The 14,082-nt window shown below is 38.7% G+C and overlaps 2 protein-coding genes across 3 annotated transcripts; both read left to right on the top strand.

Moving 5' to 3' along the window:
* Positions 1 to 4,303: 4,303 nt before the first annotated feature.
* On the top strand, positions 4,304 to 5,649 carry Rnase12 (ribonuclease A family member 12 (inactive)). 2 transcript variants are annotated; one of them, XM_047541074.1, is made up of 2 exons: positions 4,304 to 4,460; positions 4,968 to 5,649. In XM_047541074.1, exons 1-2 carry the CDS (start codon positions 4,427 to 4,429, stop codon positions 5,444 to 5,446), a joined length of 513 nt encoding a protein of 170 aa, XP_047397030.1. In that variant the 5' UTR covers positions 4,304 to 4,426; the 3' UTR covers positions 5,447 to 5,649. The 2 variants fall into 2 exon arrangements, with proteins under 2 accessions (XP_047397030.1, XP_047397031.1); XM_047541075.1 differs by lacking the exon at positions 4,304 to 4,460 and adding an exon at positions 4,477 to 4,554.
* Positions 5,650 to 8,889: 3,240 nt separating this feature from the next.
* Positions 8,890 to 11,213, top strand: Rnase11 (ribonuclease A family member 11 (inactive)). Its single transcript, XM_047537256.1, has 2 exons — positions 8,890 to 9,090; positions 9,626 to 11,213. The coding sequence occupies exon 2, from the start codon at positions 9,648 to 9,650 to the stop codon at positions 10,245 to 10,247; it is 600 nt and encodes a 199-aa protein (XP_047393212.1). The 5' UTR covers positions 8,890 to 9,090; positions 9,626 to 9,647; the 3' UTR covers positions 10,248 to 11,213.
* The last annotated feature ends 2,869 nt before the right edge of the window (positions 11,214 to 14,082 follow it).

Genomic DNA, 14,082 nt, shown 5'->3' with positions numbered 1-14,082 from the left:
ATCTAAATAAGGGGATTTACAGATGTGAATAGTAGAGTGGTGGTTTCTAAGGACTGGGCTGGAGGTGGGAAAAGGGGAAATGTTGACCAAAAGTTTCAAAGATTCAATCATACAGAAAAAATATGTTTTCAAGATCTATTACACAGCAGGGTGACCATAGTTAATGATTATCTGATACATTTCAAAATTGCTAAAAGAATAAAGTTTAGATGTTCTTCCTACAAAAATGATGATAAGTATCTGTGGTATGGTTATGCTAATTAGCTTGATAGAATCTTTCCTCCATGTATTTGTATATCAAAACATCACATTGTACCCCATAAATACACAATTATTTGTTGTCAATTCAAAAAAATGGCTGAGTAGACATTATGGTAGATATTCACCAGATAATATAGTTAAATTAATTCTTAGATATTTTCTGGAAAAGTGTTAAATTGAATAATTTACTTGAATAATCCTCACCCTGAACCTTTAGGTAAAAGAGAAATAACCTAACTTCCTTTGATCTGTGAACTATGAATGATGCCTTTGTTACAGCAGCTCTTCCTTACCTTGTACAGACTGTTTTCAAAAACTCCCAGCTGAATACCCCTCCCTTCTCATTGACTCCACATGAATGGGATTACTCTAATCACTTAGATTAATTGAAATCCACACCCAGGGCTGGGATGAGGTTAGATTTCCTTGAGGCGCACTGTAATGTGGAGAACTGGTAGGTTCTTAAACAAATTTAGGGTTTGGTTAGAAAGGAGGAAAGGGAAACCTATAATGGCTGGGTCTACTCTGGTCATCCTATTTAAAATTATTTATCACTTATCTTCTAAAACTCTGAAGTGTTGATTATGTTTTTTTTTCCATCTACTTTTACCAGATATAAACTCCATGAGAGCAGGAATTTAAAAATTTTTAATAAACGTTTGTAAACATATGCAAAAGTAGATAGAAAAGAATAATGGATCCCATTATACTTATCCTCTTAAAGGCAACATCGCCATAAAATTTACCACACTGTGTGCCTGTTCTCTCTTGCTGCCTGATTTTCTTCTTCCCTTCCTTTCTTCCATCTTTCCTTTTTTCTTCATTTCTTGGAAGAAAATGCCTGGTATGTTATTTCATGTATATACTTTTGAATATATCTCCAAAAATACATTCTCTATATAATCATTACATCTTAGAAAAGGAAAAATATACTTTTGATATAATCTAATGCCTCATCCATATTCAAATAAGATTCAAAATCTGAATGTTCATTTAGTCTGTTACAATTTCTACCTCTTCCTCTGTTTTGACAATCAACTTTCTGAAGAAATGGGTCAGTTATCCTGTGTTATGTCTCGTATTCTGAATTTGTCTCATAGTCTCCTTGTGGGACTGTTTTTTCTTTTGTTTTGTTTTGTTTTGTTTTTGTACCAGGGATCGAACCCAGGGTGCTTAACCACTGAGTCACATCCTCAGCCTTTTTTGTTTATTTGTTTGAGAGAGTCTCACTAAATTACAGAGATTGATTTTGAACTTGAGATCCTCATGTCTCAGCCTCTAGAATTGCTGGGACTACAGGCTCCTTATGAGACTTTTAATCTTGTTTCTTTTTCCTAAATTTTCTATAAATTGGCAGTTTTTTTTGGTAAACTCTGCTAGGTGTTTTCTATTGCACTATATTAGGAAGTGCAGATAACTAGCTTTTCTCTTCCAGTGATGTGTAGTTGGTGACAGCCAGCCCTCTGTGGCAGTTTCCCATAAGCCTCTCTCCTAACAGTTTATCAGCCAGCAGGTAATTTTTGTTCAGCTTAATTATTTCATTAGGGATTGTACAATGTGAATTTTCTGAATTTATTATTTTCATATGTTTGTTATTATTCTTCTCTGAAGAAGAATATCCCCTCATCACATGAAAGCTATTTGGTTATTATGAAATATATACACATAATAATTTTTTTGCAGTACTAGGATTGAACACAGGACCTCCCACATACCTGGCCTTGAACTTGTCATCCTCATGCCTTGGTCTCTCAAGTAGGTGGGATTACAGGCATGCACCACATGGTTCAACCTGATATATGATTCTTTCAGCCTAGGTAGAATAAAGTATAATTCTTATATTTTAATTGCCAATTTTCCAGGTTGGAGGTATGACTCAGAGGTAGAGTGCTTGCCTAGCATGTACAAGGCTCAAGGTTCAATTCTCAGTACCACAAAAAAGGAAAAAAAAAAACTGAAACTTTTAATTACCAATTTTCATATAGAGGGATTGATTCAGAGCCACTGGGAAAGATGGGGATATTTGTCTTTTTACTGATGTGTCCCAAGTGCCTACCATAGTGCCTGTCACAGGTAGGTGTTCAATATAAATGTAAATGGTAAATGTTCTTTCCCATAAGTGACAAAAACCCTATAAACTAGGTGACTGAGAAAAATCAAATCTGAATGTAAACAGTCAAGATTCTGGATCTGGATCCCTGTACCCAGGAGTTTTTATAAGAGAAGCAACTGAGAATGTTGTGCCGCTGTTGACCAGTGCATGAACCACAGTGAGAACAAGGGACAAGACAAGAACAATATAGTTCCCAAATTTCTGAGATCCAGCTAGAGAGGAAGAAGAAATTTTAATAATGACAGTAAGTGAAATTCTCCCTAACTTTGTAGGGTAGAAGACTCAGAATTGGTTTTAATGTGGTATAGAAACAAAAGAGTGATGTAAATTTTCTTGCTCAAATTTTTATTTTATTTTATTTTATTTTATTTTATTTTATTTTATTTTGGTGCTTGGGATCAAACCCAGGACCTCACCCATGTAGACAAGTGCTCTACCACTGAGCTACAGCCTCAGCCTAGATGGTGATCTTAAAAACCAGTTTTGCATTCTTGTTTGTGTCATGACCTATACTCTGCAAAAACAAACAAACAAAAACTTTGGTGGCACCTGTTACTTGCTTGAGTTTTTTGGGACTGAATCAGTTTGAAAGATTTGCCAGTGATGAGCCCTCTGTTCCATTTATCTGTTGCTGCTTTACAAATTACCCCCAAAATGATGACTTAAAACAATCATTTGTTTTCATCCTGAATCTGAGAGTTGACTTGGCTCAATTATTTAATTTTTGCTTGAGTACTTGCATGGCACATGGTGGCTGGAGATGGGTCATCTCCTAACTTTTCACCACCTATCTGTCACCTGACCTTAGAAGACGTGGGCATCAGGGAACAGAAACAGCTGGAGCTGCTGGGGCGTCTCTTTCTGTCCAGGTGAACTTTCTTTGTGGTAGCCTCAATATAGTCATTCTTAGCCCATAGTGAGTGAAAGTTCCCAGAGTAAATGTTCCAAAAGAGCCACCACCAGGTAGAAGCTATATGACCTAGCCTCAGAAGTGGTATAGGTTCATTGGCATTATACTTTATTAGTGGAAACAAGCACAAAAGTCACCAATGTTCACAGGAAAAGACACAGACTCTACTTCTTGATGGAGGAGTGACAAAGTTCTGGAAGAGAATGTGGGATGGGAAAGATTTTGTGACCATTTTATTTTTTGCAAATAGTCTGCCACATTGCCTTAAAATGAGCACAGTAGTGGAAATTATAGAAGCTGTTCAAGGATACCCAATCAGATTTGTAGTAGATTAAATAAATTCCATAGTTTCTTGTGAGAGCTGAAACAGTTGGAGCTGGGCAACTCTTTCTATCCTTGTAGTCTCCTCATGTGTCCTCAACATCATCAGACTTTGTACACAGTGGCTGAAGCCACCAGGAGCGGGTGATCACTTCCTCTGCTGTTATCTTGAGACCATCACCTGGAATCCGTCAGTACTGGACCTAGGTGTTTCTCTGGCAATCCTGCAGTGCAGTTTGCTCCTTTGACAAAATGCATAATTAAGGAAATTATTAATAATGGTTTACATCCTGACACAAATTTTAGTTTCTAGCAACTGTTTGCCTATTCTAATCTTCCATGAGTTGAACCAAGTCTTTATCGTTGTCTTAGACACCACATGGGAGTGAAAATTGCTGAAACTAGAATTCAGATGTTCAGAGAGGGGAGATTCTTGTTATCCTTGTAATTTCCCATCTTCTCCTTAACCTTTCTGCAACTTGTTTCTTTATTAGTAGCTCATTCACAGGTTTGTAGTAAGTACTGATTGAAAATTTAGAAAACAGGCAATACTGTACCTGGGCGACATCAGAACTCCACTAAATGTTTTGAGAAGTTCATGCTTGTTTATTGAGGAACCATCTGGGACCTGCCTCACCTACCTCTCCCTCTGAAGGTAATTTCTTCTTCTTCTCAGTGGCATTCAAGCATACTGCTCTACAGGTCCCTCCCTTTCTGCTCTTTCCACTTTTGACCTCCCCACACCCAACTGGCTCCCTCTCAGTTATTGTCCGGCAACAGTGAGGCACCAGGAATTTTCTCAGATCCATGATCAAAAGGAAATGTTGCCTGTGAGGGCACCAGCAAAAAGAACAGGTGAGAGAAGAGAGCACAGACCCAAGCAGGAGCCACACCAGGAGGGATTGGGAAGAACAGACTGGAAGTCAAGACTATAAGCATGTGGAATTGGGTAGAACTAGTAGGGCTGAGAAAGTTGTGGGGAAGGAAGTCATTCATCAGTATGAAGAAAACAATTTGGCATGAACATTTCTGAGCAACTTCTGTCTCATCAACCCTGCGTTAGGCATTTTGAAGGCTTTGGGAGAAATAGGAGAGGCGGTACTTGCTATCAAGGAACCTGTGGAGACAGAACAATCAAAGGGAATAGCTAGAGAACCATTAAGCACAAAACTGAGAGCTGATGTGATCTGAGAGGGCTTTTTTGGGGAGCAGTCACTCCAATAGGATCTTACAGGGTCAACATGATTTTAATTAGCAGGGAGAAGAAAATGAAGTGTCCTAAAAGGATGGGGGAGCAACCAGGGGTTGGAGCAGGAGGAATCTGACTACCCTCTCTTCCTTTTTATCTCCCTTACTTTACAGGAATTAAAGCCAAAAATGTGAAGGAAATCTTACCCCTGATGATACTAATGGTGATTGTCTACTTGATGCTTCTGTTCTGGGAAAACGAACTGAATGAAGATGATGTGGGATCATCTATAGAGTACTTGAATGTGGACTACCCTCAGAGTGCCATTCCTGTGAGGTACTGTAACCACATGGTCCTGCGAAGAATCATCAGGGAACCTGACCACACATGCAAAAAGGAGCATGTCTTCATCCACGAGAGACCTCAAAAACTCAATAATATTTGCACTATTGCTAACAAGGTGACTTGCCAAAACCACTCCACCATTTTATGCTACCAGAGCAAGATAATGTTCAAAATGACAGTCTGTCAACTAATTGATGGCACCAAATATCCTGCCTGCAGGTACCGAATTGCACCCCCCACAGAGGGGTTTGTTCTTGTCACTTGTGATGAGTTGGGGCCAGTTAATTTCCAGGGATATGTTATATAACTTGAGATCAATCCCTGAGTCTGCAATCCTCCCTGGTCCTCTCTTAGCAGCTCCTGGCCAGGCTGTCCCTGAGACAGACCTGAACTGTGGATATAGGCAAAACCTTGAGTGATATAAATAGCCATTGGTATTTAATTTGTCCTTCCAATATTGCTGAGTTGGAATCATTTTATTCTGTATCAATAAAAGAAATCTTCACTGAATTAAATCATAAACTCTGCATATGCTTCATTTTTTGGGTCCCTTGTCTGAGTCGTTTGATGAGAGCCAAGAATGAATTCTATCCAGGCAAGTGTGGGATTGAGGTAAAGTGAGCAAGACAGTTGCTTCAGGTGCAAAATTCAAGGGGGAACTGCCCCCCAAACCCAATCATCTAGATAAATAATATTTTAATTCACTATTTTCTAAAAGTAAAAATGAATGCACAAATTCTGATGTATAAAATATCTAAAATTCAAAGATCCAGACTGACAGAACTGGGATTAGGGTGAGGAGAGTAGTTATATGAATTGTACTAAGGTAGGGTCAGATTGTACTATTTAAATTTTTGATATTTATATATTAATGATTATATAGCATTAAAATATTATTTAATCTTGATTACTGAGTGTTTTGGCACCCCTTTAAATTTTGTGCCTGGAGTGCTTTATTACTTAACCCTAATCTCAGCCCTCATCCAGTGTAAAAGTCATTGGGATCACACTTAGGGTCTTTTATAAGTCTGGTATAAACTCCAACTCCATTCGTTCCTATTCAGTGGCTCCTTCTGTGCCTCAAAAGAAAGAATAAAGGAGATCAGAAGGAGCCTAAGGAGTCAGAAACTATTTCCCTTAAAGACTGGAGAGAAATGGAGAAGGATCTCTCAGGGAGGAGTTGAGATTCTCAGAGCTCAGTGTTTTTCCTCTTTGTGTCTCTGGAGAACGCAGAGAGGACTTTGAGCCAGACTATAGACTTCTTTCCCCCTTTAGTTCTTGCAACTGAATTCACTCTTTAGTTACCCCACATTCAGCTATGGGCGTAGCAAGCTTTGAACCAGAGGGAGAAGGAAGAGGAGAAGCTCTAAAATCTGGAAATCTCATCAGGTCCCGTTCTTCTCTGACCATTAGCTTCTTCATCTGTAACTAGATCTCAACTGGGTAATTTTTGAAGTTCATTCCAAGTCTGTCTCCAATTCCATTTCTGGCTTTGTCAGGAAGGCTTAGTATTGAGATACAGTAAGAAATAAAGAATTATTAGCAAGTAAGGGCCCCTTATGGGGTCACTAATTTTAAGTTATGAAAATAGCTCAAATATACCAGAGACTCATGAGTGGTTCCCAAGCTTTAGAGGACACTTTCTGTCCTGATCTTTTCAATTGAGAGACTTCAACTGCTGCATTGACCATTTAGATTTAATTCCAGATCATATCCAAGAAGGAGATATACCTATGCTAATTAGCTCTGTCTTTTGTAAGCATCAAGTTCTAACTGATTGATTCGATTTATGGGGGAGGAAGGTGAGATCATGAGTGAAGGACGCTTTATAGCCTTGTAAGTAGGCAAAGTTTACCCAGCCTCATGGCTCCTACCATCTGGGGGATGGTTTTCCAGTTTTGTTTCATTATCCATTTTTATGTGGGAATTCTGTTGTCATTGTTGTCTTCAAGGAAGTTTAGGTGCCTCCAAGTGATGAGAGCCTTGTGCACCAACAGAAATTGAGAAGGAATAGGTGGTCGCTAGCATAGGACTTGAGTCCTGCTAGCTTCATTTCCTATACAAAACTTTGAAATAGATTAATGTGCTTTTTAGGCCCCTGCTGCTAATTCTGATTATTTTTTTCCTATAATATCCCTTGGCTTCTTCTTCTCTTCTTTCCTTCTCAGTGATTTTTCTTCCCTTCCTCCTCCAACCTTCTCTTTTCTAATTAAATACAAATCTTTCATTCCCATTGAAGCTTAAGGAACTGAGACTGTCCAGTAGAATCTATCCTCACAGTACTTTCTTTCAATAGGGATCAAAATCCAGTTCAAATGAATTATGACACTTTGATCATTAATAATTTAGGGGGATATGTGTGTGTGTGTGTGTGTGTGTGTGTGTGTGTGTGTATACTAATGAGCACCTAGCAATTTGAAATGAATCCCAGGCAGTTGTGAATTCTGCCCATTTGAAATCCCTTTTTCAGAAAAACTAGGCATCTCTGCCTGCTGTTCTTCCTATTTATTTTTCTCCTCATTGTCTTCTTGCTTTCCTGTTATCACCTCACTATTGATGTCAATGGAAAAGTATGTAAAATTTTAGAAAAAATTATTTTTTTAAACAAATTCTTCTTACTCTCCAACATGTACCACTTCTATTCTTAAGGTACCCTTTCAAGGTACACACATGAACACATCCTCTTAATTTTTAATAATCTGTCAATAATAATCAACCCAATAATTAAGGCTTATACATCTAGCAAATGATGCTAGATCTTTGCTCTAATTTTACACAAAGGACATTTAAAAAATAAAATACAATACTTTAAAAAGTCCTCGTATACTAATGTCAAGTTAGTAGTGTAAGAAGTGAATGATAAGTTCAGAAAACTGAGACATGGATTTGACAGACTTAAGTGGTAAGAAAATTTGTCAAAAAAGGATGGGATCTGAATAAGGTTTTGAAGGCTTCTAAGAGAAAGAACAAAAAGGGAAGTATGTTATGGTGTATATTCAAGGAAGAGAGGGTCACACTAACTGACCAGAGCAGGTTTGTGTCACAAAATGATGGGAGATAAACCTTGAAGGGCCGTTTGGGATCAGGTCAAGTAGAGCCTTGGCTAATGGGCTCATGGAATTCAACTTCCTCCTGCAGGAATGAGGATTATTTCAAGGATTCTGAGATAGTATCATTGAAAGTGGAGTGGTGCTTTTAGAAGAGTGTTATACTAAAGGAATTGGAGGAGCAAGGAGCAGTGATTACAAAGGACCTAAGGGTGATCATGCACAAGAGAAGGAGGCTTTTAGAGGTGGGAAAAAGAAAAGGGGAAATATGGTCATTCTAGAATGAGGGAATTATAACTATGATTAACCATGTTTTTTGGGATTCTCATGAATTTCCCAGCACTGACCTCAAATAAGTGATTTTCTACACCAGTTAAACCATGCTATATTGTTAGAAAATATTGTTGAGGAACTAGCGTGTGTACCATTCAGTGCACTATGCTGAGCAGAATAATGACGATGAGAATCTATGTTCCAGGTTCAAGGAGTTGTCAGCCTTAGTAAGGGGGTAGAAGGACTAAAATATGCCAGCTAACTAGAATAATGAAAAGCATTATATAAAATGAAGTGCAACATCATCTGTGTTGCAGGGTTTCAGAAAAGAAAAGAAAAACCACTCTAGGTTGATGTATAAGTATGGGAGGTTTCATAGAAGAGGAAGTAGAGGGACTTCTTGGGTCACTGAAATTCTGAAGATCAAATGGACATTTTGTTCAGTTCTCCCTGAACTTCCTTGGTTCCACATTGGCTCCTCCATCAATCTCAGAAAATCCTCTCTACCCCTTTCTTGCTCCTCCTTCCCTTAGTTATACACAATAACAGAAACTCCCAGGAAACAGTTTCACTTCTAGTCCTGCACCAACTTGGAATCTTTCTGTGCAGGATCAACTTGCCAAAGGAACAGGTAAAGATGGAAATCTCATGAGTGAGAATGGGGAGAAAGAAATGAGAGATGGGGAAGTGGCTCTGTGTGTTTAGTGTTGTTTTCTCAAGTAACTGCCAGGGACCAGGTAGTGGGGCTGTAGGACATAGTGAGGAATGTGTTGGATGAGATGATTGGTGCCCCACCATGGAGACCGTAGACCCTATGATCATGGTGTAAAAAAAGGGAAAAGGAAGAGAAATTAATCATTTGATCTAGTACTTTAAACTTATCACCTTACGTGATTCTCTTTCTTTCTTTTGATAGGTAAACTGAAGTTATATGAGGTAGAGTGAATTGTTTTTAATCAGGGATAAAACCTTGATAATCAGGGATTTGAACCTTGGTTTTAAGACCACATAACTGATTGTCTTTTCACTATATTATACTTCCATTCATGTATGTAGGAGTCTTACATATGGGGTTCATTTTGGGGAATGTTTGTCGTAAGGATAAAAAAGCTATCTTCTTAATATTCTCTTTGTTTTTATCTTTTATCTTTTTATCATTACTACAGAAGAGATTATATTATATCTGAGATGGAGACCTTCTCTCTGCTGCTGCTTGGCCTGGGGTTGGTTCTTGCAGGAGCTTCAGAAAGCATAACGGAGATAGTTAAAGAAGAATTTTCACAGGAAGAGGTGCAATATGACATGGTGAAAAATGGCCAAGAAAAACAGACCATTAAGGTATTAATGAACTTGACCCTGTTAGATAAAAATACCAGCTTCGACATGTCCCAGGATGTTCTTTCTTCCACACTACTGACATCCAGAAAGTTATGTTACGGTATTCCCAAGGGAAACAGGTCAGCTAATAACAAAGAGTGTTGCAATGATATGACCGACTGCAGAAAAGTTTTAGAAGTTAATGGGTCATGCAAAGTGAGTAATGATTTCATCCATGGTTCCATCGGAGTGATCCACCAGGTCCACAAGATCCCCAGCTGCACTTGTGGACAGAATCCTGGCATAAGCTGCTGTGAGAGCACAGAACTGGAGAATACTATGTGCCAGCTCACTACACGCAAACAACACCACCGGTGCCAATACCACAGTGTTACTTCATTGGAGAAGATGTTCACAGTGCTGACAGGTCATTCCCTGATGAGTTGGTTAGTTAGTGGCTCTAAACTGTAAATCTGAAAAGGCTTTGGGTCCATAAAGGTCCATAAAGGACATAGTCATGCTCATTACTGTTTATTTCCTTCTGTTATCCACATCTACCCTTTAGTACTATCGAAACTCAATTATTTATACTAACTGGATCAGTGAAAAATCCAAAACTAGATAATTCAATTAAATTTATAACTGATCCAGGAATGCAAATTCTCTCTCACACACCTATATACACTACACACACACACACACACACACACACACACACACACATATGCTCTTTCTTTGAACCAAACAGAATTCTGTCTTAGTTCAGTTATAAAGACAAAAAGTAGAGTCCCTCCAACTGGGCAATATTAAGGAGAGAAGCTCTGAAACAATATGGATAATTAAAAGTTAATTGTACTGCCAGTGAGACTGTTCATAAAAATTAGCGAATGAATATGGGAAATATTATTGCCACTGCTCTTCAAAGAAGTGTGTGCATTGATGTGTGCAGACAGAGGAACACCCACTATATAACCCTGGGTTGCCTATCCTCCAGGAGAGGGCAAAGGGAAAAGACCCTTTGTCCTAACCACTGCTCTCGGGTGTCAAGAGCTCCAGCACTACTCACTCTCTATTTCTAGGCACTCTTCCCTAGCTCACAGGTTGCTGTAAAGAGAAGCAATAAAACTTTTTTGCATTTTTTTTCTCAAGCAAAGTCTTGCTATTCTTGGGCCATGGGAGAAGAGTGGCAAGCCATGAGGAATACAGAAGATAGAAAGATGGGAATAGGAAGTCTCTGCTGACAGAATAAATCTTCAATTTGATGTTTTATAATACCTTAGTGAGTTTTCATAGTTCAACACTCTGCATGAAGCATGGCAGGTATCTTGTTCCTTGATGTGTGCACGGATGCTTCTGTTTTTAACTCATACATCCTCCCTCTATCCTAAGACCACTCTTTTTTTAAATTCAAATTTAAAATAAATGCATGTAAATGAGTGCTATGTTACTGTAACATTTTTCTTGTTGTACATAACTCTTTGTGTCAATTTTCTCAATGCTTTTCACATTTGGTACAGAATTCTCATTTTATTTGAATTGCAAAACTCTGGCAATCAATCAATAAGCACGACAATACCATTTTTTATCCTTTTGCTGAGTTTTTCTTGTCAATGTGGTGGCTGCTTAAATCAACATTAACTGTGGGTTTTGCCAAACAGTATGTAATAAGCACTAAATTTGTACTCAGCAGCCAGAGAACATTATTGTAGAGAGCAATGCCCGACACCCTTTCTGCTTTTCTAAGAGACCGCGGGACGCAGGAAGGCAGATGTGCTTAACTGAGTCGATTGCAGGGATAGTTCTAGGTAGTAAGTCTGATGCTACCACTCATTCACCAAATGGAAGGGTGGGTTATATCACAGTACAGTGGTCTAAGCAGGCTCCTCTTGATTCAAATTTAGTTCCATTCCAGTAACTTCTCTCCCACAGCAGATCTTCTGGCGCTGGTTAAGGAGCATGTCAGTCTTGGAGGCAATAACTATTTAAACTCTGGGCACCCCTCTCCTTTTTTTCTTTTTTTTGTAATGTGTAAGAAAAAGACCTAACTAGTTCAAAATTGAGTACATATTTCTTCCCTCACCATAAAAGAGGAGCAAAGATCCAGATCAGATACCTCTTTCTAGGCCAGGAGGATCCTTCTGAGAGGCTTAGTTAAAACCAAATCTTCCACTTCTTTGAAGGAATTAGGAGTTCTGCCTTCCGTTTCTTGGGTGCTCTGATCTCCCAGCATCTAACTTATCATCATACTACCAGAAGGTCTGAAATTGCAGAACTTGGAGGTGCTGTAGAGGGTTAGCACTTTTCACCTTCAAAGCCTATGTCATAATGTACAACCTAGGTTCCCTCATGAGGCAATTGGCCTAGGATTTCATTTTTCAATTATTACATTTTCATAATGTCCCTTTCTGCTTCCAAACTTGAGAGAGCTCCTTTGTTCTTAAAACTTCATACCTTAGTCCTTCAGGCCGACTTAAAAGCCTTCAGGCATCTCATCTTGCCCAGCCTGACTCTGGGTTTTAAGGCTGCTGTCCTCACTGTCTGTAAAACTTGTGCCTTTGTCTTCTCATCCTTCCTTTCCCTTTTTCACTCATCTTGGTCCACACTGGGCTGGCCTCCTTTGTGATATTTTTTCTTAATTGCACAAACATCACCCAACCAGTAATTGTCCAAGTGTTCCTTGTACTTATTTAAAAAAATAACTGAGAAGTAGACATTTTATATCCTGTAGATGAAAGGAAAAATTAGAGGGAATGAAATGAGTCAATAAAGGAGAGACAGTCAATTATAAAAAAGGTCTGGAAGGGAGAGTCAGGTAGAGAAAAGAAACTGAGAGGTGCTGATGGGGTCATTTGGCATATGAGACTTCCCTTGTTGTCTCTAACCCTTCCTCTGTTTTCCCAGCATAAAGCGTACTAAAATTATTTTAAGTGACAATTCTGAAATGAAATCAAGTGCTTGGCCTCAAGTACTGAAGATGATACTGAAGGAAGTAAAGTCCTTTATCATCACAGACAAGTTCTCAAATACTTTAAAGGGACCTCACCCCCAAATCATATAACCTCACAGGGATTCAATTTCCTTGTCTGCACCATGCATGTTGGACTAGGTCTGGGTTCTTAGACTTAGGTGTGTGTCAGGATCACTGCAGCAGAGTTTTCACATTTCTATCCATATCAACCCTCCTTTTTCTCAAGGCAAAGAGGTGCAGAGGTAGCAGGCATCTGGCCATGCTTTCTTTCCCAGGTTCTCTGAGAAAAAGTGATGTCTTCCAAGTCTTGGCCTCCCTAGTGATTCCCTAGTCTAGGCCATCCCTAATAGATGTGAATGTGTCCCTGTCTTCAATTGTTCAGATGATGATAAAATCCTAGGCCCGGACTGAACAACAAATGGAAGCCACATCCCTAAATAACTATGCTAAGCAGAGTTATTTTGCAAACCTGTACTATTCATTTTTGGACTGTTATATGAGAGGAAAAAATAAACATTTATATTTTTAAACTCACTATACTCTGAGGTTTTGTTTCATGAGCTTGCCCTTACCCTAGCAAATTTTATAGCTTTAGGAGTCATTATTAAATACAAATCCCTGGGCCATGATTCCAGAGATTTGTGTTCCAGAGATCAGAGGCAGGACTGTAGCATGTGGTTCCTTTACAAAGATGATAAGTTTGCTGATGGGCTAAAATCTTTGAACACCACTCGACTAGATGAACTAAAACTTTAGAGTTTGCTGCCTATGTACATAGAGCCTTTGAAGAAAGTACTGAGGCCAAATAATTCAACTTGAATGAGAGTGTCCACCTCCTACACAACCTCCCAAAATATCAAGGCAGTCTTTTTATTCTGAAAGTTCCCAGCCAAACATACATCTAGAAGGCAACAAGAATAACTCATGTTTCCACAGCAGTGGTTGAGAAGCTGAAAGAGATATCACACGCATGAAATGAATCCTTTTTACTCCTCTGACCAAAAAGATGACTTTTAAATCCTTAATCCTGCCAGGTGTGGTGGCACTCGTCTATAATACTGATGACTTGGGTGACAGAGGCAGGAAGATTGCAAATTTGAGGTCAGTCTGGCCAATTTAGTGAGAACCTGTCTCAAAATTAAATACATAAATAAATAAATAAATAAATAAATAAATAAATAGAACTGAAGATGTAGCTCTGTGGTAGAGCAGCCCTGGATTCAATCCCAATACCACCCAAAAAATAAAGAAATAAAAAATAAAAAAAATTCCTCAATCCTTCTTGTTTGTAAAGTCTGATAAACCTTCTCAAAATCACACACCACAATTATCATGAGT

The sequence above is a fragment of the Sciurus carolinensis genome, chromosome 2, assembly GCF_902686445.1.
Source record: "Sciurus carolinensis chromosome 2, mSciCar1.2, whole genome shotgun sequence".
NCBI classification, from domain to species: domain Eukaryota; kingdom Metazoa; phylum Chordata; class Mammalia; order Rodentia; family Sciuridae; genus Sciurus; species Sciurus carolinensis.
This window is presented reverse-complemented; position numbering and strand designations above follow the sequence as displayed.